Here is a 27,001-nt window from a genome sequence, read left to right on the forward strand (position 1 = left end):
TGCACCACAATCAAGGACACTAATTAAAGTATGAATTCAAAGAGCTTGGTTAAATATTGAAAAAGGGTAGTAATTCTCTTGGGAGATTTACTTAGCCTCTCTTGGCCTCCACTTCTGTGAACAGTACCCGAAACTACAGTCAGCTCAATTACAGATGCCCTCAGATCTAGTTCTTGATGTTCGGGAAGAAAACAGGTGCTGGCATATATGTGATTTTCTGGCACTGGCATTGGTAGTTATCAAAATAACACATTAGCATGAAAAATGTCAATGCAACTTTCAGCTCCACAAGTTCTGCCTTTCCCAGAAAGTGCTATCTAAATACGTATGTAATGACGATGACATTATATACATTTGCATAATTCCTTCCTTCACAAGAAGTGGCCTGGAGAATGCCACAAGCTCTTAAATCACTTGCACTGTCCTACCCTGCAATCAGAGGCAGTTGCCCTAAGTGACAGTCCTTTTAGTTGGTGGAATTTGGTTTTCAGAGCACAGCTCCAAGCAGCTTTCAGCCACCAACAGCAACATTGCAAATTGCAGGGAGGATGCTGAAGGGTTGTAACTTCTAGGAGGTAGGAAGAGTAGTTTTAAGTTGGCTAGAAAACCTGCCTTGCAAAACATTGTGCAAAATGGTTGGTAAGCTCTGGTAAAGAGAAGGCCTGAAAATTTATTTTTGTCTCTTAAAATCTGTTTTTATACACTAATATCAATGTCATCCGTGTGTATATTTTTTCTTCTAAGAAGCTGCTTTTCTACCTACTTTGCAGATTGATAGCATACATGGGAGCCTGTTTAGTGACATGTTACCAAATAATTGCACTCTCATGAACAATCACTTTGAACAGAACCTATCAGTCATACATGACAATCTTTTATCTACGTGCATTCCCACTTCCGCTGAGGAATCAGGGAGTTGCGTTCAGGCTTTTCTTTGATACTCCTTCACCTGCAGAACACAGGGCACGTGTTTCACCGATGGCATCTTGAAAGGAAGGTTTTCAAATGCTTGCGTCTTACATCTAACTCCACACTGAGGAAACAACCAGGATGTGATGGTGTAAGTGGTGGCAGTGCTCGTGTGAATTGGCTGGTAACTGAGTGTGAATATAGGAACCTGTCAGCACTTGCAGTGTGTGCGTTATTTCCTCCTGCCAGCTGCACCTCAGGCCGAAGTGTCTGCTCCTCGTGGTTGGCAGTAAAACGTGTGAGCCACGGGAGAACAATCCGTCACTGACACTGGATGTAGATGGCACTATGTGGGATTAGGCACGGCCATAAACATTTAAACGGGACTTGTTTAACTGCCACCTGTTCCTTTCTCAGAGCATATCAGCCCTGATTTGTTGTGAGCTGCTAGGCTGGTCCCTAACTGTACTGCAAGCTCCAATTACTGTCTGCAGAGATAATAAGCTTAAGTATCCAAATTTCAAATATGATTTAGGGTGTCACTGAAGCATGTTTCTCTTGTGCGTTACCAAGACTGCTTGCTTACTTTAGATTCTGTGGCTCCTTCTTCAGGTGTCTTAGTATTGCTAGTTTTCAATGGATTGAAAACCTCAGGATTTTAACCCGTTCATTTCTGGCTGCCCACAATGCCTCTGTCTGCTTAAAAGACCAGACCTGTGTTTCAGCCTGTGACACAGCACTACAAAATGTCAGCAGGATTGCCATTAGATACGCTGTCCTTGGATTACACTGGTTTAAGGCTTTCTTTGGCCTTGCTGTGTACTGAGGGGGGAGCTGAACTGGTTGAATTATTTCTTTTCCATCGCTGGTTTGTTGTTGTGTTTGTTTTTTTTTCCTATTTGTTTGTTTTCAGCCAAAGTAGTTTTAACCCTGGGTCACAGCAGAGTTGTGGGAAGAGCTTTGCCACCTCTACAAGACAGCGGCTGCAGGGATTCAGGACTACATTGCAGGCTGTGGGATGGCAGTGAGGCTTTTAACTGATAGCATTTCACTCAGCAACAATGCTGCAGCATTGGGGTACATCAGTGCAAAGGAATGATTCAGGTTTTCATGCTTCTAAATGAAAACCAAACTGCAAACTAATTAAATGCCTCCATTGGAGATTTATATTGACTTGCTCTAAGCCTCAGCTGAACGTGAGCTCTTTGGTTACGTATCCAAGTTGTGGTGCTTGGAAATTTTGATTGAGATGAAGCTGACTTTTTTTTAGAGATCTGGCCCTGTAATTTCGGATAAAAATTAGATCAATTTAGTTTAAAAAGCATCATTATGAATTCCACTGCAGAGAAGGTATTTCAGTACGCATTTTACTACTCTTCTCTGAAAGAAGAAAAGAAAGGAAGACTTAAAAATTAAGCCCAGACTTTTGAACACCAACATTTTGTAGTTAATAAATTGAACAAAGAATCCAGTGTTCCCTATAGAAATACCACATGTGGGTCAAATTCTGACACCCAGGACTGCCCTCATTCGTACCACAGAAGTGTTCCTTTTGAGTGCATATTTATGAAATATGCTGTGCAATTCACTGCACAAAACCCATTAGGAATGCAGCTCTTTTTCTGGATACAAGTGGATCATAATTGATGTTTCTGCTTTTGTATTTCTAACGCAGTTTTGATTCTCAGTGCTACATTGTCAGTGATCTCATGGCAGAAGTGTCAGTGCTGCACCACCTGTGTATGTGCAATTAATCTAGTTTGTACAGCTGCTTATATAGAAGAAGAGGTATGGTTTGTGTTCCTCATCAAGCGGAACTGCCCTTTGTCTCTCCAGAGATGGAGAGTTTCATCAAAAGTGGAGATTTCTTTGATTTTGAGTGAGGTGAAAAATCCTGGGTTCTTCAATCTTTGGAGACTGTGTAAGGCAAATTGGGAAACAGGAATTTAAATGGAGAATTTCAACAAATCACCTGAAAGGATGGCGTTTGTTGGAAAGAGTTTTTTTGGAACTGCAAGTATATTCTTTGACCAAGATAGCCTCCTCCTGGTGAAGTGATGAGGAAGAATTTATTTTATTTTTTCCTTTTCACGTGGCTGTGATTAGATGTCTAATGACTTGCCATTCTCTGGTCAATCTGCTGTAATATTAGTGTAAAAATAAGGCACCTTTTCCTTAATCTTTAAAGAGAAAAATGAACTGTCCTTATCTCTTTTTTTTTACTCAGGGATTTTTTTGTTGTTGAGTGTGGTTTTGGTATTGTGGTTTTTTATTTTTTTGTACTGAGGAGATGAGCTTCTATTTGGAAACAGCTGTCTGTAAAGGAAATATATGTGTGATCAAAGCCCTCGCCAATTACAGAGTTTATTACTCTTTCTTCTGGGCTTTTGAATAGGAACTCGCTGTCCCTGTCTTTTGTCAGCAGGCTCATGGTAGTGCTGCAGTGCCTGACATTTTCTGTCCTGGAACCCCTCTGGGGGAAATTCACAACGATTTGGTCTGCAAGAGGGTTGCTCTTATTAAATTTATTTGTAATGCCAGTGTTGTAGATCCTAATAATTTTGTCTCTCTGCTATTGCATTCAGGAACTGTAATAGACCTGGATGGCTTGTGAAGATGAATGTAAATTCATTTTCCAGTTGTCAAACTACCCGCTGCTAGCCAAGGCAGATATGATTCCCCTATGAGTGCAGTGTAAAAACTCCATAATTCCCTTGGGATTATGAATAGTACAGTTTGTAATGTTGTGGTTAATTTTAGTCATATAGGCTCACGTCAGGATGTAGACCTTGGAGAAGGCCAAGAAAACACAGCCAAAGCTGTTTTTTTCCTCAGCTTTGCATTCAGCACAAGTCAAGGCTGGGCTGGCTCCAGTTGCACCAGCTGTGTGCGGGTTGTGGCTTTCTGTCCCTAGAGAGACCATCCCTCATGGACAGCTCAGCCCATCTCCCAAGGAGAGCAGGGCCAACCTCCAGCCAGACACCATCACAGCTGCCACTTTCCTGGCTCTGCCTTTATGACTTTAAAATCCTTACTGGACATGTGTTGAAGGGAAAGTAGCTCATTTGCTTACATTCAAGCTATATGGTAAAGCAGTGCTGTCTGCTGCTGGTTTCATAGAATCACAGAATGCCCTAGGTTGAGAAGGACCACAATGCTTATCTAGTTTTAACCCCCCTGCTATGTGCAGGGTCACCAACCAGCAGACCAGGCTGCCCAGAGCCACATCCAGCCTGGCCTTGAATGCCTTCGGGGATGGGGCATCCACAGCCTCCTTGGGCAACCTGTTCCAGTGCCTCACCACCCTCTGTGTTTCCTTGCCTCCATCAAAAGGGTAAATCTGGGGAAGTTGACCGTTTATTTTCATAGTTTGTATGTTTTACCTTTTTCTGCCTATTTTCTATAGACCTGATCTGAGCTTTTTGTTTTTCCTTAGAGAAAATCAGCAAGTGATTTGTATTACATCACCCCATCACCAATATAGAACTAGCTGAAACCACTGTATGTGCTCAGCTGAAAGCCTGAGCCCTTTGTTTCCACCATCTGGGCTTCCTCAGCTGTGCACAGAATCGCAGACTGTCCTCTCTTGGATCCCTGCCCACAGGGATCATGGAGTCCCACCCCCGGCTCCACACAGCACCACCCAAACCCAAACCCTATGGCTGAGAACGCTGCCCTCTGCTCCCTGTGAGGAGCTGCAGCCGCCATGAGGCCTCCCCTCAGCTGGCTCTGCTCCGTGCCCAGCAAACACAGCGACCTCAGCCACTCCTCTTCCACACTGAAGCCCTCAGACCCTTCCCCATCTCTGCAGCCCTCCTCTGGATGCTTTCTTAAAGTTTAACATATATATGTGAAATCTCCTCTGTTCTACAGGAGAAATGAGCTTAATCTGTGACTGTGCATCCAGAAACCAAGTCTCCTCATCCCTTTAGATCTGTGTTAGCAGCTAGCAGAAGCCAAGCAATGCAAATGGTCTGGACCAAGATCTGTTTTCTTTGTTAGTAAATGTGCCCTTTCCTCAAGAACAGCTGTTTGCATGGTTGACTACTGAATTATGCAGTATTGTTATTTTTGCCCTCTTTTGCCATCGTAATCCACCTGCAGGCACTGTCCAGATTTTTATAAACCTTCCACTGTTGTTTATTTTACAGGCGTTACCTGAGGGGCAGACGGCATCCTGGGATACAGCCAAGGAAGATGAAAATCGCAATAAGAATAGATATGGAAACATAATCTCCTGTAGGTGTTAAGTCACATTACACTGAGCTTTCTGTATGATTTCATAAGCATCGTATGGAAACGAGGTGTGCTTGAAAACCTCACTCAAAACTGGTTTACAGTGCTGAGCGTGCAGTAATTCAATCTGATTGTTACATGCTATGCTTAATTTTAGGATTTTTTTGTTTGTTTGTTTATATTTTTTTTTAGGCCTTTTTAATGCTTTTTTTAATCTATCTTTTTATTCAAATCAAGGACAAAGTCATCTTTTCAGATTTTCACAGTAGGTGATTTTGCCCATTTTCCATTCATTTTTTTGTTATATAACTCAGATCTTTCAGTTCCACAAGCAGAATTGAAAAAGGAGATGTGGAACAGTGGTCAGTAACCAGTGCAGCAGCTGCTCCTTGTCTACACAGAGATATTTTGATGAGTAGGACAGGCTTAGCTTCTGCTAATCATAAAAAGACAGTTGAGAATATACTAGAAGTTCAGAGTTATATTTAATTCTATAATAAATTAGAGTTGGTGTTATAGAGATATTAATATATTGCAGAACTGCAGGGCAGGGCTCCATAAAACCACTTAGATCTATTTTGTTTCCATCTAAGGACTAGTTCTACTTCTGTCATTTTTTGTCAGATCTTAGTGATTTTTTTATTCTAAAGATCTCCAAAGTTAAGCTTTCCGAAAGCTCTCCAGGCAGCTTTCCTCTGTGTTTCATTATTCCTAACAGTGTCTGGGAGGAATGAGGAGAGGTACAATAAATCATACTTTTTAAGGGTTGCCAAGAAGAATCAAATTGGAGAAGCCAGGCCTGAGACGATCAGAACAAGAAGAATGTAAATAGATGTGCCATACATTTTTGAGACTGGATAAATGTATGGAACACTGTAAAAGCAAAATTAGGTTGCATGGAATTATACGTGTAGTAGTGTATTTCTTCTCAGGTTTAATATGTACTTTCTGTAGGACAAGCAGACTTTAATAAAGAAGTGGAAAAAATCTTGGTCACAAAGAGATGTCTCTCAGGCAGGTTAACTTTCCTCTCTTTCTTTTAAAGACTTTAAAGAAGTGATTCATGTAACAGTTTGGGGGGAATGGAGCAGAACAGCTAAGGAACCTCATGGTAAAGGTGAAGAAGTCTGGAAATGAATATGAAAGGTTTCTGAGCTCTAATCTAATCCTGCATTTGCACCCGTCTTTCTGTACTGATCATGAGCTGGACACCAGTTCCATCTTTGTTTCTCCATGTGGAAAATAGAAGTGGTACTATTGGAGCATTGTAGTTACCGTGGGAATCATCTCCCTTATCTTCAGCTGTCTAAAAGCTCTGCCTTGCTGTAACCTTCCTGTGTTGCTAGTGGCAAAGAAAGATACTTCCAGACAGAGGTTCAATTTGTCTGTCTAGACAATTAGCTTAGATGAAATTAGTCTGAGAAATGAATCATCCAGCTATAACAACTGAACATTGGTTTTTGAAGGTGGAAGTGCCATAGTGTGCTATAAGGAAGCTAACATGAAAGAGAATGTTTCTTTGGAGAGTTTTGAAGAAGCAGTTGACCTAATGTCAAGTTGGAGATGAAAGAAGGCAAGACTGTGTGAGAGCCACCATTTAAAGCTCAAATTTGAGGAATGTGGGAGAAAAAATCAGCAGGTTGTTGAGGCAATGGGAAGACAGAGTTAAGGAGCACAAAAATAGTGAAAGAGTAGAGGGATGCTGAAGATTTGAAGGTAAATAACAAGACCGGATGGATTTTCTTCACTTCAAGTATGTATGACATAAAGACATTCAGAAGGAGAAATTTCTAGGTTTAGTAACATGCCAAGAAGAGTGATGAAGTAAAATGGATTGTAATATTTGCTTCACTTTGAAGATGCCTGGAAGAAGGAAGAGAGGTTGCCTATGAAGGGGCATAGCATTCATTAGACATTTTGTCAAAAATGGTGGGAAATTATCAGTGATGTCTTTGGCTAAGTCTTGAACCAGAACCTCCTGACGGGTGATGTTGGGCAGCTGTCCTGAGTAAAGGCAATGGCGGGATCCAGAAAGGAGAATTGACAGCAGAGCTGAAAATAGCAGGAGAACAGTTCCCTCCAGGCAGAAAATGAATTGTGCTCTGTGGGTACAAACTGTGCAAAATCCTGAGCAGAGGAGAGGAGGCGGAAAACGATTACATCCTTAGCTGATTTGTTGTGCTAAACCTACAATTGCTGGTAAAACCTGGAGTATGCACTGATTGCTCTTACCAGTGCATTTGGAAGAATGCTACAGACGGCAATTAACATTATTTGTTTAATCACAGTTGCAATTTCATCAGTCCTGGAACAATGTATTGCATGCTTTCTGGGGAGTGAATTGAAAAGCCAGGTTGTAATCTAACTTTTCTAACTGTTTCAGAGACTTTTGTTAAAATGTGAGCTTATCAGCTCTTGCAACAAGTAGTGTTGCTCAGGGGTTCACAGCAGGTTGGATCTTGTCTTTGCAGCCTCCCATGTAATAGTACACTCACAGGACCTTTTTACTCAGCTCCTCTCTTTCCCAGTACCTTATTAACACTGTGCCTCTGTGTGGAAACCCAAATTTTACTGCCAGCCCCAATATCCGCTGCTGCTCTTACATCTGCAAACCAGTCTTTGCAGACCAGCTTAGGAGGCAGAGGTAGGTAATGGGTGCTTTCATGTATGGAAATGATTTATGTTTGATTGTCTAGATATTGATGCTTTGGAAGTGCATCAGCAAGCGATGTTTAAGGGAGAGATGTTGCACTTGTGAGTTGAGCTGATCCCATTGCGTAGAAAACATCACAAAGCTGTGTGAGACCTTTGCTTCTATTCTATTCCTCCACACATTACCCAAATTTGGAGTAAAACTCTCAGGCGAGAGCTGAGAAAACAGAGACAAAAGGTTGTGTTTTGCTTTAATTTACAGGAGAGCACCATCTTTTTTCCTTCTTTTTTTTTCCCCATTTTTGAGCATGTTTTCACAGGAGGTGCTTAGCACTTTCAGGGACACTTTGACCAGCACTGCTTCAGATGATTCTCCCATCTGCAATGGAGCTTTACCATCTTCTCACTTAGGCCATTGTAATAACATCCTATGGTGGACCATTAAAACCTATTGAGTTGGTGACAAAAGGCAGTATTGAAACTTACTTTATTTTCTTTCTGCTCTGACTGCTATATGCTTTGGACTGTAAGACTGCAAATTAATCAGAATTGTGTGGTGGAACTGACAGATATCAGAGAAAGATTAGAAGAGCTCCCAGCTGGAACACCTCACTGTTGCCCTGTTCTCAAGGTGTCTAGGGCTGCTGGGGAGAGGATAAGAGGACAGTGTGCCTTGAGTGGTCAAATCATCCTTTCTTACCAGAACTATGTTGATTTATTTCCAAAGATGTCTGTATTTCTCCATCAACTCAGTGGAGTGCCTTGACAGCCAATTTAGAGTAGCTGCATAATATTTAGATGGCGAAAGTTGCATGAGATTAATCCAGCAGTGGTGTCAAAATGATACGTGGAAAAATTGCAATGATATTTCAAATGATCACTAATGGGGATTTTGACAGAAGTATGAAATGATAACGTTTCTGTGCTAAAATGGGAGCACAATGCTTTTCAGTGAAACTCCTGTCGCTTTTGAAATCTGTTTGAAGACCAATTTTCAGTCAAAGCACTCTTCACGCAGACTTCTGCTAACTTGCCTACCAACTGTAGGCAACAGGGAGAAGTAAGCTCATGTATACATTTGTAAAACTAGGTCCATTTTTTGCAGCCCTGAGATTTCTGTAAAGCATTTGTGGCACACGGAGATTTTGTGATGTCTGTTGAACGTGTAGAAGAGTGGAGTGATGTGTTCATTTCAGTGTGCCAAATCTGTTGTCTCTTTGGCTAGTGTAGTCCAGTGGAAAGGGTGCAGAATGAGGGATTTGTTCTGGTCACTGGAAGTAGTGAGGATACTTGCCTTTCTTTAAAAAGCCATTTAAAGTCTGTAAGTTAAAAAAAGTAAGCACAAGACCCATGAGCTTGTACTCAGAATGGTCCCCTAAACTTATGAACTGATGATTAAAGACGCCATTAAGACATCATTATTACACATATACAGTTCTTCTGCTGCACAGTTTGCACTCTTAAGATAAACAAATCACCTGCAAGTATTAATCACTTTCCTGTTATTTCCAGTAAGAATAACCATATTTGGTTCAAGTGAACAAAAGGAACACTTTTTATTAGCTGCAGAGCACCTGTCATTTAACCATAACTGTCCTAAAGGCAGAGATCATTTTGCAGTCCTTCTCAGACCTCTCTCAGCCAGTTCCCTTAAGGAGGCATCCATTTTTTTCTAAGTTTCTAACTAAGGATTGGCTCACAGAGCTGAAATGTGATTTGTGAACTTGGTTCAGATACATGAGGAGAGGCAGGTTCTTCATTAGTGGCTGTGCAAAGCACTTCAGCCACACACTGTGTGTAGACAGCATCTAAATCCCACTTTAAAAAAAACAACTTGAGATTCTTTTCTGTCGTCAGGGTCATTTTTGGTCTCACAACTTTTCAGTTATATTATTGCAATAAGCCAAGACTTTCATAACATCGCTACACTGTGGCATCACAAGGATGATTAGTAACTGTTCCCCTCAGAACCATTAGCTCTAGGGATTGCTTTGCTTTGCTTTTGTTCTGCGTGGTTCTTAACTAGCTTAGTTTCCTGCCTTGAATTGCAAGTGTGAAATTGGCTACAGGAGACTTGGTGTATTTCATCGAGATGTCCACCTTAATCAGCCTCTTGTCTGTCTGTTTGAATTGCCCTAAGTATAAATTCTTTTGTTGTCTGTCTAACCACATGATTTACTGCAACTCCTAGTGTGCTTGCCTTGAGCACCGGTAATTGTGGAGAGCTGGGAGCAACATCAGCACTTTGGGAAAGATACCTCCTGCATTTACAGCTTGTATTTATTAATGCAAGTATAGCAGAGCTTTTGATGGATTCACCAGCATAACCATTTCTGAATGCAAATATGGCATTTGAGAAATACAACAGTGTGGCTGTCGTTTGTGGTGTGAAATTCTCACTCAAATAATGAGCAAAGTATAGAATCATTGTTTTACATGAGCAAATGAATATTTAATATACATTGAAATCTCAGTTTTCGGAGCTGTATGTACATCCGTCTCTGATTCTGTGTTTAATTAAGTCATGGCTAAAACCTTTCTGACTTTCTGAGTTACTGCAGAATCCCGCCTCACGTTTTTGTTTTATTGTGATGATTCTTTTTAATTGAATGTAAATCATTCTTAGGCTCATATTTTGCAAAGTGTTTCTAACCATTAATGCCTTACTGCCTGGGAGCTACTGTCTACATAGCTAGTGGGGAGGAAATAAACTTAATGGAATCTGCATTCTGCTTCATTATAAAAACCCTTTAGAAATGAGCCCAGCATGCCTGGCTGTGACCTCCATAACCCGGCTGCCTTTCTCAAGCAACTGGTCCTTAGATAACAGCTCTGCAATTAATTACATGCCAGCACTGGGACTGCCAGCCCTGATCAGATCAACGCCCAGCTCGCTCAGTATCTGCTTTGACAGAGCTCAGCACCAGCTGTTCCAGAGGAAGATCAAAATATTCTCTTGGTGGAAAATTATGACATAATCTGCCCGCTGGGGTAGTTCCCTTCTGTATCTGAGCTCTAGAGGATAATGGGAGAGGAAAAGATTGATATCTGTTATTGCCTTCTCTAAAGTAACTTTGAACGTCCTCAAAAACATGAGCACTTTGTTTTTGCTGCAGTGAACCTGCCATTTTGCTGCAGTGGGTTCTGTGGGTTGTGTAAAAGAGCTCTGATTTCCTTCAGTATTTTCCTTCTGTTCTTTGGATTACATCACTTGTTATTTGTAGAATTTCTCCTTCAGTCTTCCTTACCTCTGTTGGGGCATATTTACTTTTATCCTGATTGTGTGTTAGCTCTTGTCTCAGTTTCCATGGGTCTGAGGAATCCAGGGGGGCTGTTACTTCCCAGGATGGAGATGGCTTTTGGAATGGAGATACCTCCTGAAAGACCCCCAAACCAAGTAGCGTCTTTGGTCTTTGCAAAAGCTCTGTAACAAATTATAGTGATGGCAGTGAACTTAATGAGCACTGAGTATGAACAAACATTAACCTAAAGATCTTACACGCAAAAGAAAGGGCGTATAGGAACTAGAATAGCTCTGATATTCTTTCAGTATATTTTTTTACTATTACTGTAAGTATTCAATTACTCACTTGCAGGAATTGGCAGATAAAATAAAGCACTGACAAAGTCCTCTTTATCGTTACTGTCACTTTTCTCTTTCCTTCTTTCAGATGATCATTCAAGAGTGAGATTGCAGCTGCTGGATGGGGACCCTCACTCTGACTACATCAACGCCAATTACATAGACGTAAGGCTCACGGACGTTCCCAATGTGACAAACACTGCTGCTGACAAGTCTGCTCACCACTTTGTGGTGCATGCTATGTAGGGACAGGCTGCTGGTCTGATGTGAATGACAGATGAACGCTATGCAGACATCATGTTGTGACAGGGAGAAGGTTCTCGGTCTCCAGTCTCTTCTTTCTGACCAGTCTAGACAGATGGAGATTTCCTATGTCTGACAGCTCCACAAACACAAGTGGAATGTGGGGTAAATGCATGATGTATGTGGAAATCAATATCAGCCCCTCACAATACCATTAGCGGATATCTGATTCTTACTGACTGCATACAGAGTCACAGTGCAGAAGGCGTGAGTGGCTTGACATTTTTTTAAGCATTGTAAAATAACTTTTAAAAAGCTTCCTGCCTCGCACAAACAGAATGCTAAGTGACGTGCACTTCTTGTATGCATCTCCTCATGCTTAGGAGCATGGCACTGTTCAGAAGAGTATCTCTAATGGAAGAAACTGAAACATGCACTTAATAAAGTCACATATCACTGGCATTCAGTGTTATCGTGCAGGGGAAAACTCACACCTTTGCTGTTTTTCAAGCACAAAGATTCAGCTTTTTCCATGGTAGTTTCCAGAGCTGGGCATGACACTTCTGTTTCTTGGAATGAATAGTGGAAACTGTTCCATTCCTGTTTTCTCTTTGCTGTCATGAAATCCTGACACTGTGGGGTTTTTAATTAAATTACTTGACCAGAGTGAGATACCATCACTTAAAATCTAAAAGGGCAACCTTGTTGCTTATCTTCAGGCATTCAATAACCAGTGTTGGTGCAGAGCAGTTCTTGCTGCCCGGAAGGTGAAAATGCATGTTGCTGTGCTTTGTTTAACTGTGACCTCAGGCCATCACGTATTTGTCTTTTTTTCCAGGGGTACCACCGGCCTCGTCATTACATTGCAACTCAAGGCAAGTTCATTCTTGTATGTCTAAATATTTGTAAAATCTCTGCTGTTTTAGATTGCTACAAGAGTTATTTGTAGGGTGACATCTTCTGTGTTGGGAATATCTGAAAACTTGGTTTAGGGAAGCGGAAGGCAAGGAGATAAGATGTTCCAAGCTACTAAAGGTGCTCAAACAAAAAAATCTAAATTATAAGAGTAGACATAAAGGTGGCAGAACAATCTATAATGTGCCCTTTGGGCATGAGATATAAGATTATAACTAAAAGGGACTTTATAGAGCTTGAGTTTACCTGCTGAAGTGAAATTGCTGTGGGAAGGCAGTATGAATATGCCTGTGACCAATGAATTTTTGTTAGTGGGAACTGGTAGCAAATTGCATTTGTACACCACCTTCTGTAAATTGGTTTCCTGTGCCTTTAGAAAGAAGCAAAAACCTCAGCAACACAATTGAATGCTGAGCATGTTAGATGATGAACCTCCTAACTGCGGTTCTTTGCACTGGGTTGCTGTTTTCCTACATCACCAAGCAAACTCTTTGGCCATAACCACTTTCCCTACAATTATTCATTCTCATTTCAATGCATTCCTTCCTCCTTTGGAAACGTGATATTCACATAAATGACCCTGTTCTTTAATTCCACTTTATAATTTTTTCACGTTTGTCCTATTGAAGGAGTAAAGAGCATAGTAGAATAAAATTGGTGTCTGGGTTTATAAGAGTATAGAGAATGCATCATGGCAAAGAACATGGAGGATGCAGTTTGGGCAGAGTGGCTAAAGGAGTTCATTTACAGGGTAGAAGAGAAAAGGGGAATAAGAGAAGAAGCTCTAGTCTAATAAATCATCTTTTGTGGATGCTAACTGTTTGGCTGTTGGAGCCCAGTGTTTTTCCTTGTAGGGACTCTCAAAAAAGGACTAATTTCTGAATGCTTTCTCCTTCATAATTAATAAACTATTAGGAATTGTAGTGTTGCATCTGGTACAAATCTCAATACTGCCTTAATTGCAGAGTGACTGTGGGGTTCATCCATATCCCTTTGCTTATACATTATTTCCTACTGCAAATATCATCTCCGCTGTTTACAACACAGCCATCACCTCTGTTTCTGGCACGCTGGAATCCCAGATACCTACTGCAAGGAAGGTGAGGTGTCTGATCCATCAGAGAGCTCCAGGCTGTTCAGTGTCTATAGCCCTGAGCCACAGAAAGATGCTCTGAAAGGGAGAGTAGGATCCTGTGAGAACAGCACAATGGCAAGGGAACAACTGGAATGAGTTGTTGGCAGTAGATGCACTCTCTGAAGATGTCTTTTTGTCTTTTCTCATGCCCCAGGGCCGATGCAAGAGACAGTGAAGGATTTCTGGAGAATGATTTGGCAAGAAAACTCTGCAAGCGTTGTCATGGTCACCAACTTGGTGGAAGTGGGCAGGGTAAGGGGATCATTTTCCTATCACAGAAAAACAAAGCATTGCTGGGTGTAGCGCTGTGTTGATGCTGCACAGTGCTCAGCAAGTGAAATTCTTTTTGCTTACTGTAGCGAAGAAAGGAATTAAACCACTCAGGAATTTTTTCCTCTAAAATGCTAGATTTTTGTAATACTTAGCTGCTTCCCTTCCAAACTAATAAGGATCTTGTTCCTGCTGTAAGTCTTGCTTTAGCAGAGTTATACAAATTTATGCTAGCTGAGGAGCTGTCTCCTTTTTCAGTACAGAGGGAAAAAATGTACTTCTGTAATAATTATTCTTTATCTGTGTAATTTGAGTAATTCTCTACCCACAAAAATCTGGAGGCATGAGGACGTGCAACTGGTGTTTGAACTGATCAAAAGAGATTTTTAAATGATACTTCAAAGCTGAGAGTTGCTGATCATTTCAGAATATCACCGTTCTGTTGTGGTGTGAGCCCATGCACAGCTGGATCCTGGGGCCGCCTAGGGGCACTGGCCTCTTCATCATACACAGCTTTGCTCTCTTGGGCTCAGCTAACCAGGAGTCTCTGTGTTAGCACAGGGCTATTGCTAAAGCCCGCAGTGGGAGCAAATGGGAATGACTCAGAGGCACAGACCAGCTTCGGAGAGTAAGAAGGAGGCACATTTGGGATGTGCTTCCCCTGGCACGTTCTCTCCCCACTTCTGGTAGTCTTTGGTTTAGAGAGATTCTCAGCCAAAAACCAGCACTTCAAAAATGTTCTCCTTCTGTTTGTCACCTTCCATTCCCTTTGTACTAAAAGAAGCGTTTAAGCAATAGATTATTCACAACTGCTAGTAATTCAACTGCTTTGTGTTTGATTTCCTTTAGATCTCATGTTTGAGTGCTGCCTGGTTCTGTTCATTTATTGTTATTTATTCTATTCTACCTTCTACTGACACTTCAGTTTGAAATAAACTCCTCTGTGTAACAAACAAACAAACAAAAAACCCAACAAAAAAATTCCAAATCTTAAACTGATCGTATAATCACAGCCTCTTTCTATGACTTGAAGAGGAATATAGAACCTGTTTTGCAGTAGCTATTTGGTTGAGATTTTAGGTGCTGTTCCACCTCTTCATGCTAGAGCATTTAGTAGCTTTATAATCTTTGTTAACCTGTATATCCTAGAGCTTTAAAGCTCTGGCTTTTATTTCTATTCTTAGTTTTGCACGTGGCTTCTAAAAGAAGCAGTGCTATGTGTTCATATGAGGAGTTAATTTTTTTCATGAGCCTTAGCTCATGTCTTCTTCAACTTGAGAGTGGGGTAAAATGTGGATCAGCTCTGCCTCACTTGGAGCTAGTTCCTCTCAATATTTTCTTTCCCTTCCCACCAGGTGAAGTGTGTTCGGTACTGGCCAGATGACACAGAGGTCTATGGGGACATTAAAGTCACATTAATTGAGACAGAACCACTGGCAGAGTATGTCATACGCACATTTACTGTACAAAAGGTAAGGAAATCTTCAGTCAGCTGATTTTTGATGTCACACTCAGTTTGTGATCTGAAATGTGAACTCTGGGTGAAACATCCAGAGGTATGCAGATGGGAACAGTTGCTGTATGGCTAGTTTTCACTTCTGGAATCTAAATTTTTGACAGATATTCTCATTTTATTTAAACATCTTGATGTAACAACAAAGCTAAAATCCACAGTGCGTGAAGTTTAAATAAATCCAAAAGCCAGCAGGTAGTTGGCTATCCCAATTCACAGCAGAAAACTGTAGGTGAAGAAAAGGTATCAGCTAAATTGGATACCAGAGAGGTTTCTTTTTCAAGAGAAATAATAAAAGCTCAACTATTAAAATTGTCCCCAAATTGGCAGGATTTGGAAGATTTATGTTATATACAATTAGAAATTGAATATCTAAATGTCAGAGTATTCCAGGTCTGTCCAAATTACTCTCCAAACACTCAGTAAGTGGTTTTAAAGCTTTTCAAAAATAACTACTAAGCCACACTGGGAATATTGTTCAGGTTTTCTAGCTCACAAGGTCCACGTTCCATTGAATCACTGAAAAACCTGACAGGAAATGCTAATGCCAAAATCTGACAGATTAGTGAACTCCACATACATTTTCTATATAGCAAAAGGTCACAGCTAACTGACACTTCTGTGTTACCCTTGACACTACCAGTAGGGCCAAGTAGTGGATCTAGGTACCACTTTCTGCCCTTTTCAGCATCAGCTGTAATCTCAAACTCGAGATTTTTTGGCAGGAGGCAACAGAAAATCTACAGTTTCCTGGGGCCTCTGTATTTAACTGTTCATTCCCCAGGCTTTTGCTTCAGTGTCTCAGAAAGGATTTGTGAGTGGTGGTTTATGGAGGTATCACCAAAGGCGAGGTGGGCAAAGTGCAGCCCTGGTATGCTGGGGCAGAAGTCATCCTGTAATGTTCCCAGTGAGCTGGTTTTGAACACTGAGACTACAGGTTTGAATCAGGTGCTGGCATTCACCTCCACAGTCCTCAGCTATACTTTGCCACTTCATTTGTAATTGGAGTGCATCTTGATCCTTAACCTTGAAATCTCTTGGAGTGAACACGATTAGAGCTAAATTGTTCAGTCCTCTCTGTGAGAGTAGGGAGCAGTGGGCAAAATACATTGGTGGCAGAAAAATAGAGGCTGTGCTGTCTCCTCAGAAAGGCTACCATGAGATCCGAGAGATTCGGCAGTTCCACTTCACCAGCTGGCCAGACCACGGGGTTCCTTGCTATGCCACGGGCCTCCTGGGCTTTGTTCGGCAAGTAAAGTTCCTCAACCCTCCAGAGGCAGGACCCATCGTTGTGCACTGCAGGTATGTGAGCTCTTGGTGCCTTTCCTCCATCAGGTTTAGGGTTTTTTTCTGCTTTTTTTCTTCTTTTCGTCCGACAACGACAAACAACATTTTGTTTGTGTAAGAGTTTAATTTGTCAGCCTTATGGGAAGTGGAATCTGGTTTCTTTTCTAAAGTGGCAGCTTTGGAGCTTAGCTGGCATGAATTGGAGATAAGTGGGTCAGAGAGGGCCCTTAGATTGTAGAAGACTCTCTGGTGGCCCATATTCTCTTAGATGCTCACAGCAGAGCTGAGAAAATGGTAAATATCTGGGACAGCAAGTCCAGTCATTATCCACAGCAAACCTCATGTGGCAGTAGGGATGATGCCTACAAACAAACAAGGCTGCAGAGAGGGATTTTAAAGCAACTGTGCTTTTTTGTACCCACATGTACTGCAGTTTAGCTTTGCACAAGGGTCAGAGGTTTTATCTCATATGTTTTTCTGCTTTCCTGGGTATGGATACCAGCCATATGCATCTCAGCCTCCTCAAAACCAAGTCTGAATGGGAATTTCAGACTGAAAACCTGCCCAGTGCCTTCCAGCTAGGAAATAAGAGGCAAATGCCTGAGGAAAATTGCTTGGCTTTACAGCTGTGAGAATTCAGATTATTGATTTGCATTCTGGCAGACTCCTGGGCTGCTGCTGGTACTGTGCACTTTCTGCACTGTCTTTTTCCAGTTGAAGTTAAGGCTGTGCTCTGCAAGGCAGTACATGGGTAAGGAGGAGAGTGTCCCTGGCTTGGGGAACCAGCAGTCAGAGATGTAGTCAGAGATGCTGGTGGTGTTGGGAGAGCAGAGGCACCCAGGGTTATGTGGGTCATTATGAGGCAGAAGAAAGCAACAGACCTCAAAACTGACTGTGCTAGTGAGTGTTGGATGTGGGTCGATGTCCTTTTTTTGACTTTATAATGAAAGCAGTTGTGACTGTAGCATAGCCTGGTTAAGAATACTGTCATTATTGCATGACTTCAAATGCAGAAAAAGACATTACTGCAAAAAAGGAATTTGGGTTTGTAGTAGGTGATTCTGCAGTCACAGTGCACCTGTTTTGGAAAGGAGATGTGGACGCAGCACCAGGCCAGAGAGCAGAGCTGAGTGTCCCAGAATCTCACCCTGAGCAGTGCACAGGCACTTACCTCCTAGTGATGGGCTCTGCCATCAGGAGGAACAGAGAGATTATGTCCTACAGTTACTTTGAAAAGGAAAATCAGCTAAATCTTTTTAACAGTTTGGGATGTTTGGGTGTTGTTTTTTTGTGTGTGATTTTTTTTTAATTTAGCAAGTGATGAATCAGATCCATAATAAAATGTGTCTCAGCCAAAGGAGCTGGTAGAAGGGAATTCTTTCAGAGCTTTCGGGGCTTGAATTTGCTGCCTTGGTGCTGTGACATGGAGCTGGCCTTGGAAGGAGTCTGAACCTGATTCATCGTTACCAAGAAAGCAAGAAGAAATTTTTCATCCTTCACATTTTAATGAATAAATGCCATTTCCTCTCTGTTATTTATCTGCTTTTGAATTTTAATGACTTGCTTTAAGTGGTAATTACCAAATTCTCCCTACCGATGCCTGGCTGGATATTATCACTATTCGATATTTATGAAGTGCTGGGGTCCTCTAAATATAGAAGTGTTATAACTATTTGTTAAAATTCTGAAAAGCTGAGAGATAAAGAGAGAGGAAATGCCATTTATTCATTAAAATTCTGCAAATGAAAAATATCTTCTCTCTATTCAGCAGTTGATTAATCTGGTCCATTAATGTATGGTCATTCATATCTCCTTGCTTTTGCCTCTGCTGGAGTTTTCATGCAACAGAAGTTTCCCCGATTTGAGCTGAGTTTTCCTTTTTTCCATCGGTGTTATGTTTAGAGACATTCTCCTCTCTCTATCCTTCACACCTAAACAGCTTTGGATGATTTCCCAGGAGGGAAGGAGGACACAATGACAACACACTTTGCAAGAGATGCTTCAGTTCTCATGGGCAGCTGGGGGGAGGTCTAAGCTGAAGGTTTTGAGTAGCCTCAGGCTCCTTTCTCTATAATGTTATAGAATCCATAACTTGAAATCATCCTACTTGGGACCCAGCCTTCTCATTAAGAGAAAAGAAATGTTTGTGGAAATGAACTAATCCCCTCCCATTGAGCTCTCTTGAGTACACATGCATGCTTTTTAGTAGTCCCACAAGAAGGAAAACCTTGGAGAGGCAGATTCCACTCCCACCCCTTCTGAATTGTGTATCTTTGCAACCCAGAGGCTGCTTTCCCACATCCTTTGTGGATGTGCATGCAAAATGATCTGTAAAATCAGAGTGACTGGTTTTGTAGAATGATGTTTTTGTTGACATTCGAGAAAACAAAGCTTTCTGTGTCCCTTCCTGGGCCCATTGCCATTCCCAGAAATATTAGTTCACCTCATTCTCTTAAATGCAAAGCTAATTTAACTAAGTACAAAAATCACTCCATGGGGAGCAGCTTTCAGGAGAAGCAGCTGTGTCCATGCAGCTATTTTCTGTATAGCTATTTTCTGTGTAGCTATTTTCTGTATATCTATTTTCTCCTCCACAAAGCCCTGCCTCCGCACAGTCCCTGGATCGTGTGGACCCTCATTGCCTTCTCTTCTTTTTTCCAGTGCTGGGGCTGGGAGAACAGGGTGCTTTATTGCCATTGACATCATGCTTGACATGGCAGAGAACGAAGGTGTGGTTGATATATTTAACTGCGTGCGAGAGCTGCGCTCCCAGAGGGTCAATTTGGTGCAGACGGAGGTAGGTGCCTGCAGGTCTCCTCCGACCTGTGCTGCTTTCCTGGCAGCTCCTCTGCTTCACAGGGGCCCACCACTTCATTAAGTCAACACTTGCCTCCCCTGTGATGGGATTATACAGAGCTTTCTTTGCTAAAGGTGGCCAGATGCGTGCTGAATCCTGTTCACAGGCAGCTGCTCAGACCTCAAGGCAGGAGGATGAACATTGATGTTTAGGCCTTAGCATTGCTGATTGATTTATTCTCACAGTAGAAGAGGTCACTCCTGAATCATTCGTGGGTGCACTGCAAACTCAGTACCTATTTTGTATCAAGTGCAAGCTCAAACAGTGAAACATCCTGGATTTAAGTAGTGGGTGCTGATGAAGCAAGCTGCTCCAGAACATACCATTTAGCAGCTGTATAAACTCCTCTCAGACTGTTATCCCACTACACAATGATGTGTATTCCCCTTCTGATGGAAGAGCAAAAGCCTGAAACAGAGAAGAACTTTTAACTTTGCAGGCTTCTCATATCTCATGTTTTGTTTAAGGAAATATGCTCTCCCAGAGTACCAGATTCTCCGGGATCTTTGAATAACAGGTGGAGCAGACCTCCATTTGTGCTGTTATTGTCATTGGTCTGAAGCACAAACCAAATTCTCAGTGATAAAGAGACCATTGCCTTGCAATTGCCTCTTTGAATTCCCCCCTGGCCCAGCCCTGTTTTGTCCCAGCATTCCCAGTACGGGTGATTTACCATTAGACTTGTAAATTTGAAATGAATACATGAGACCTCACATTCAGTGATGGATGAAATATGCTCACAAAGCTGTCACATAGCACAATGTGTAATTTGTCTCCACATGAAACTGAGCCAAATATGCATAGCAGGCATGACTTAAGAAAAAAAAAAAAAAGTATGATGTTTCATGATCTGTATTGAAAACATGACTTTAATATCTGATCCTCTCCCCTGTGCAGGAACAGTATGTATTTGTCCATGATGCCATTTTGGAGGCGTGTCTCTGCGGCAACACGGCCATTCCAGTTTGTGAGTTCAGATCCATATATTACAACATCAGCAGGATAGATCCACAAACCAATTCCAGTCAGATAAAAGATGAGTTTCAGGTAATGTCATCTCTTGGTCATTGCAATTGGTGTACTGAAGGTGTTTAATCAATTTCTGTGCTATTTGATGATTTCCAACGTAGCAGAGGGACACTGAGATGAGGTCCGATTTCTGGTGATTCTTGTTGTGTGTTAGTACTGAATTGGGCAGAGGTTTGTTTTTAAGCATGAGATTTTCAGCCTTTGGCAAGGAAAAGTTCCCATCACCTCAGTAGAGCAAGGATTTTAATTTCCGCAGATAACGTTGTACTTTTCATTTCAGCAAATATTCAGTTGTTCATTTCCTTCTGTAATTTATGCAGAAACATTTATGCCTCAAGGCCCCTTATTAACTGTTCTTGTGGCTTGTCTGTTCCTTCAGAGTCTTGACAATCAACTTGTTGATGTCCTTCCATACAAAGAGAGTGAGCTCCATGAGTGCTGCTTTCTCTAATACTAATTTTCAGTGAATTGAAGCCCTCAGTTCACTCAGAACATTTTTATGAATACCTTGTGACCAGAACTGAAATGTCATATAATAACACTCACAAGTGCTGGAGTAGCATTGTTTGACTAGAGCAAGAAACAAGGACTGCTGGGCTAAGAGCAGTACTTATCCCACTCTGATAAAATGGGGCTTGGGACACAGAGGCTGCCAGCTCTGTGCAAGGGTGCCTCCAACACAGCAGACAACTCACCCTTCAGAACAGTGAATTAAGCTTCCTAGGCTGATTCTCAATATATCTGTAAGTCCCTTCAGGATTTTCAACCAGCAGCATAATGCTGTTGGAAATTTAGGGCAAGATGATTTTGACTGTAAAGAGAGACTGGTATTTATTAAGAAGCTGTTCTTAGTCAGCAGTGAAAAGGTGGAGATTGCTTTTACTGTGGGAGATGCCCCTCTGTCCCTCAGCCAAGTGTCTTTTCCAGGAGGAGGCTGTCAGGAGCCTTCTGAGCTAGATGCCTCATTCGCTCCCTCTCTGCACGAAGACAGAATACATGTGTTTGATCTGAAACCTTGCAGGGAATCATCAGGGTTGATGTAGTGAGATAAAGAGTGTGGGTCCCAACTGATGACACTTCAAATTAAAAAAAAAATAATCTGGTTTTATCAAGTGATATCAGATCTGTAAAAGCGTTTCTGGCTATGGATGCTTGGCATGAGGGAGCCGAAGCCTGACTTCATCAAGTGCTGCTGTACTATTAAAAAAATGACACCACTCAGTGTGCTTATTTTGTCATGATAGGAAGTGAGATTTGTCGCCCGTGTGCTTGTTCTTTTGAGCTGCCAGGGGCTGGTAGCTCCTCTGGGAAGGAATGCTCCTCCATGCTTTGCATAAGAGGTTCATTTGCTGTCTAGTACTAGGATGCTATTTTTACAGGGGTTTAGCTTAAAGCATTCTTCAGCCTTAGTTGTTTGGCTTTAATGCATAGGATGGTATCTTTTGCTACAATCTTTATGAACCAGTTCATCTAACTGTATCTATTGGTCCAATCTGTATTATTTAGGTCTCGCTGTCCCTCAGGTAAGACTGGATAGATTTCTCATGCTCTGCACATTGCCTGAACATATAAAAGCTCATTCTGGGGAGTCTTTATTTTCTGAGTAAGCCACAAAAAACAAGTGAGCAAAGGGAAGGACATAAAATAGTCAGGAGTAAATCACTAACAAGTTACTCACCTAATTATCTGCACTGTCAGAGATTTCAGGTTTCATTATGCTTTCCTGCCAGACTGCCTGCTTCCCATCCTAGGTAAGGGGACTTGTGTGCATAATTTAGAGCAACTACAAGATTTCTGATGTTACTTTTCTATATGTAACTTCCTATAACAGGTTGTCTGACCCTTCTCCTTTCTCCATTCACAACCTCTCTTTGGATGAAGTCAGCCCCTCTGTAAAAATGGTTGGCCTCTCAGTATTTTGTGTTCATCTGTTGGTTGCAAAGGAATTCACAGCATGACTGCTTTGCTCAGGAAAGAAAACATGACAAGTAGAAATAAAATGCCATCAGATAGCTACTGATCTACCATGGCTTAAATGACAGTGTTAAAGATGCTTTCACTTGGATTTGCTGTTTTTAACAGCTGCTGAGTAACTTGGGCTGGTTTGTCGATGGATAACACAAAAGAAAATTACATTTAAAGAAACATATTCTGTAAAGCTGTGGGAAAGACAGATAAGGGGAAAAGACCGACAGCAAGACCCCAGAGATAAGGTGTGACTGGGGAAAGGAAGCAGCCTGCATGTCACTCCACGAGGAAAGGAGCAATCTAAATAACAGGGCAACAGCTTGACTGACTGTTTAAAGCAAAAACAAAAAAACAACTCTTTTCTCTTAGGTTTTTGTGTGTATTGTTAAAAGAAATCAATAGTTTGCCCGAGGAATCATGAGATGGTTTGAACCCAGTTGGCCTGTGGGTGAACTCAGGGTACTTGTGCACAGGATCTTCTCAAAGAGCAAGGGTGTGTGTGCCCACCCTCGAGAGGCTTCTCTCCATCACCAAGTCAAAGCTGCAGCACACAGCTGTGACAGCCATTTCCAGCCTCTGCAAAGAACAGAAACATTATCTAACTGCTGTGGTGTTTTACAGCTGGAATTTGTTACGTGGTGGTTAGTGCCCTCCATTTATGCTGGGGCTTATGGTGTGTGGGAGGGCACCTCAGGAGGATGTGCAGTGTGATGTATTCTGACAGCAACGAGCTTCTCCATGCTCGTTCTTTTTCCTTCTCTGGGATGCCAGAGATCTTCTGTTCTTTGGTATAAGCATGCCGTGGAGATGGCATTGTTTCTGGAAGTGAATTCAAAGATGCTCAGCCTGCTTCTGTATTTCCTTCCCTTCTTCCCTGCCCCTTTCACAGACTCTCAATATTGTGACACCGCGGGTTCGACCAGAGGACTGCAGCATCGGCCTTTTGCCGAGGAACCATGACAAGAACCGCTGCATGGACGTGCTGCCCTTGGACCGGTGCCTGCCCTTCCTCATCTCTGTGGATGGCGAATCCAGTAACTACATCAATGCTGCGCTCATGGATGTAAGCAGCTCTGCACATCCCCCCTGTCCCCTTATCACTGTACTGGGTTTATTCCTTCTTGGGTTGCTTTTCTGGGAGAACTGGATCAAAAGCAAGAAGCTTTTTTTTTTCCCCTGTAGTTTCTGAGTCTGATATCTCCAAACTGGGCAAAGCCACGTGAATTTTCTCTCCTTCACAGAAACATGTCACTTGGTAATGTGATAAATCACAGCCTGTGTCGTTCTGCCTCGGGCTGCTGGAAAACTTTTGGCTGAGAAGCTTGTGAGCGTGCAGTCTGAGGGTGCATCTTAGAATGGCAAATGAATGAAGGGGTGGTGGGACGGCTCTTCCCACTGATTGCTGCACAGGTGGGAAGAGAAATGCTCACCAGGAGCTGCCACGTCAGCTCTTTGAAAAGAACAGTTTGTGGCATGGAGTGAGTGATTTATCTGAGCTACTGCAGTTAAGAATATGGGATCAGATGTGCAAAAAGCTTTAGGGCTGAAGGACATGAGCTAAGCTGATGTGAATCTGTCTGAAGGCATTTTCCCTTACTTTGTTTATGGACTCACAGCACGGGGCATCTATAGTGGCTGAGTTAGGTTGATGGTTTCTTTTTACTGTAGTACCTAAACTGCTTTTGGACAGAGGTGCCTTCGAACTGCTAATTACTGCAATTAGAGTATATGTAAATATGATCTGGGGAGAAGTGTCATTCATTTTTTCCCCAGCAAAGTTGAGTAGAGTCGATCTCTGTTATCTCCTCTTTCAGGCTTTGGGGAATAGTGATACTACTGCATTTAAGAGGTTAAGAAAAATGGTCATAGAATTAATTTTAGATTTATTTTTTTCCACAAAACTGTGATGTTTTTATTGCAAATATGCTCAAGGAAACTTTTAACTTTCTTTCTTTAAAATATGTTTTGTGCACTGGCATATCTGCAGGTGTGCAATCAGTTTTCTCATTACCTAGAGCCTGGAAATGTTTTTGCCTGTTGTAACTTCCCTTACCTTTAAGGCTCTCATCTCCTTCCACACAAAACTCTGCTAATCACTCTTATTTTGTATAAAGAAAGAGGAGAAGCCCTTCCAGACCCATCACTTCCCAACAGCTTTCCTTTTCCTTCTCCGTACTTCACTTCCCATCACCTGCTCACCTGTGCACCCCAGAACATGGTGCAGCCACTCTGCAGAGGGGTGCAGGACATGCACAGCACCCCTCCCACCATGGGGCCATTGCACCCACAGCTGGCTCACAGGGAGGAGAAAAGGCAGCCCCCACAGCCACTAGCTTAACGCTCAGAGCATTTATTTATTTCTTTACTTTAAAACCAAAATCCGATATAGGTATTTTTTTTAACCCAGAATTATACCTTTTGATTCAAGTCTACTTCACAGATGTACAGTACAAAGGACGGAGCATTTGTAGGCTCATCTAAGCATTGCATGCTGTGGTTGGAAAGAGATAACGTTTTGAGCTGCTGCCCTTTCATCTCAAAGTGCCTCACAAACATTCATTACCACAGCTCTGCAAAGGTTGGGACCACAGTTTCTCCACTCCGTGGTTAGGGAAATTGAGGACAGAAGGCTCTTCTGATGTGAAAGGTAGCAGCAGAAGTTGAATGCCAGCGATGTGGACTCTGACCACTCCCCCATGTCCTGTTAAAGGATGGCTGCCACTCAGATGTGCCACTTGGGTAGCATTATGCCACTGGGGAGCAATGGCAGATGGGGGCTAATCTCTCCTCTAGTTTCTGGAGTCCACTGCAGCAGAAAGGAGTGCCTTTGCTTCTAGCTGTTTTGTTTCCCATTATTAACATTACTGATAGTAGTAGTAGTAGTAATAGTAGAATTAGTATTATTTGCTGAGTCTCAAAATATAAATAATTGATTTGGGTAATCTCTGCTCTTGTGACACTTCCTTAATGAAATGTCTTCATTGGGTGCAAAAGAATCCCATTATGAGACATTCATTCATTGCACAGCGATAACAAGGAGAAGGATATGTGATTTGTATAATCTGGTTAAATGGCTCAGATTGCCTAGCCATAGCCTCCCGGGTGTAATATTCGTTTGAATAAAAGTTGATTGAATTTTTTTTTTTTAAACTAATCTTATTCTTTTGTTAGAGCCACAAGCAACCTGCTGCCTTTATTGTAACCCAGCACCCTTTGCCCAACACCGTAGCAGACTTCTGGAGGCTGGTGTTTGATTATAACTGCTCCTCCGTAGTGATGCTGAATGAGATGGATGCTGCACAGGTAAGGGATTTTTCATCATCTCAGCCATATAACTTTATTTTCAGATCCAGAAGGTTTTCAGGGGGTTTCTACAGCCATTTGCTTGTGACCAATAAATAAAACAAAATAAATAATGGGAACTGGAATGTAACAGGCAATGTTTTGGGGTACTGTGGAAGAGCAAGGTTCAGGTCTACATACTTGACTCCTTCTAAGGCAAGTAATTCTTACTGTGATTAACAGCGATTAACTATCTATGTATGCTGCTGTTGTGGGCCTAAGTTTCCTCCCAAACCAATTCTCATTTCCTCCCAGGCATATGTACTGCATGCCTGCCTCCTCACCCATTATATCCAGAAGAATAAAACCCAGCACTATGCTGAAAACATTGTAAGGATCTTCTCCCTGAGCTTTCCAATGAGATTTGGTAGTAGTGAGATGTGCAGCTCGCACTGCTTTTGTTGTGCTGTGCATTTCTCATTCTTTTCTTTCAAGTGCCATGTGTACCCTGGTTCCTTGGCTGCTGACCACGGTGCTCTTTTCAGAAGTCGAGGTGGCAGAGCAGGAGCTGTTGCAGTGGATTGCAGGCACCTTGCTGATGAGTGGTAGAAAATAGCAGCTTTCAAAAAGGTGCAATCATGCAATTTGTCTGGAGAGTACATTTGGCATTGCTAATTCACCCATTACAGCACTTGTTAAACAAGAGAAGAGCCCTCAAGTAGCCGGTGCTTCATGGATTAATTTTTCCTTTGTCTCTTTGCTGTCTTTGAAGCCTCACCATCCTTGAAGGCAATAGGATCATTGGTCTCTTTGGCTTGCTGGGCTGAGGGGAGATCCCTTCAGGTGAAAGCTGTGGGATTTCATTTCTGTTTGTGTAAGGGCTGTGCTCAGAAGTGACCCTCCTGGTGGCAGTCCTCTATGCAGTCCTGGAGCCCATGTGTGGGAACAGATTGCATTTTTTTCTTTTTTTTTGCTGACTCTGTAAAGCACAACATTTTCTGGAAACTAGGAGTTCTTTCTCACACCTCATTCCTAGAAAACACAAACCCATCAGCCTCAGCCTGTTACTTTTGCCGACTGTCTTTCTGCCAAAGACTTTACCTGTGTTTTTTTTCCCTAGAA

At 42.0% G+C, this 27,001-nt stretch overlaps 1 protein-coding gene across 1 annotated transcript in view; it reads left to right on the forward strand.

Annotated features, from left to right (window-relative positions):
- Positions 1-26,093, forward strand: part of LOC100545133 (receptor-type tyrosine-protein phosphatase T) — a 37,981-nt gene extending 11,888 nt beyond the window's left edge. The window contains exons 4-13 of the mRNA XM_019622178.2: positions 5,061-5,148; positions 11,469-11,545; positions 12,462-12,498; positions 13,828-13,925; positions 15,299-15,415; positions 16,604-16,758; positions 19,405-19,540; positions 20,498-20,647; positions 23,487-23,660; positions 25,769-26,093. Coding sequence (XP_019477723.1) covers positions 5,061-5,148; positions 11,469-11,545; positions 12,462-12,498; positions 13,828-13,925; positions 15,299-15,415; positions 16,604-16,758; positions 19,405-19,540; positions 20,498-20,647; positions 23,487-23,660; positions 25,769-25,999 — 1,263 coding nt within the window. The 3' untranslated portion in view covers positions 26,000-26,093. The remainder of the gene's footprint in view (positions 1-5,060; positions 5,149-11,468; positions 11,546-12,461; positions 12,499-13,827; positions 13,926-15,298; positions 15,416-16,603; positions 16,759-19,404; positions 19,541-20,497; positions 20,648-23,486; positions 23,661-25,768) is intronic.
- The last annotated feature ends 908 nt before the right edge of the window (positions 26,094-27,001 follow it).

Source organism: Meleagris gallopavo, chromosome 22 (genome assembly GCF_000146605.3).
Source record: "Meleagris gallopavo isolate NT-WF06-2002-E0010 breed Aviagen turkey brand Nicholas breeding stock chromosome 22, Turkey_5.1, whole genome shotgun sequence".
In the NCBI taxonomy this organism is placed as follows: Eukaryota; Metazoa; Chordata; class Aves; order Galliformes; family Phasianidae; genus Meleagris; species Meleagris gallopavo.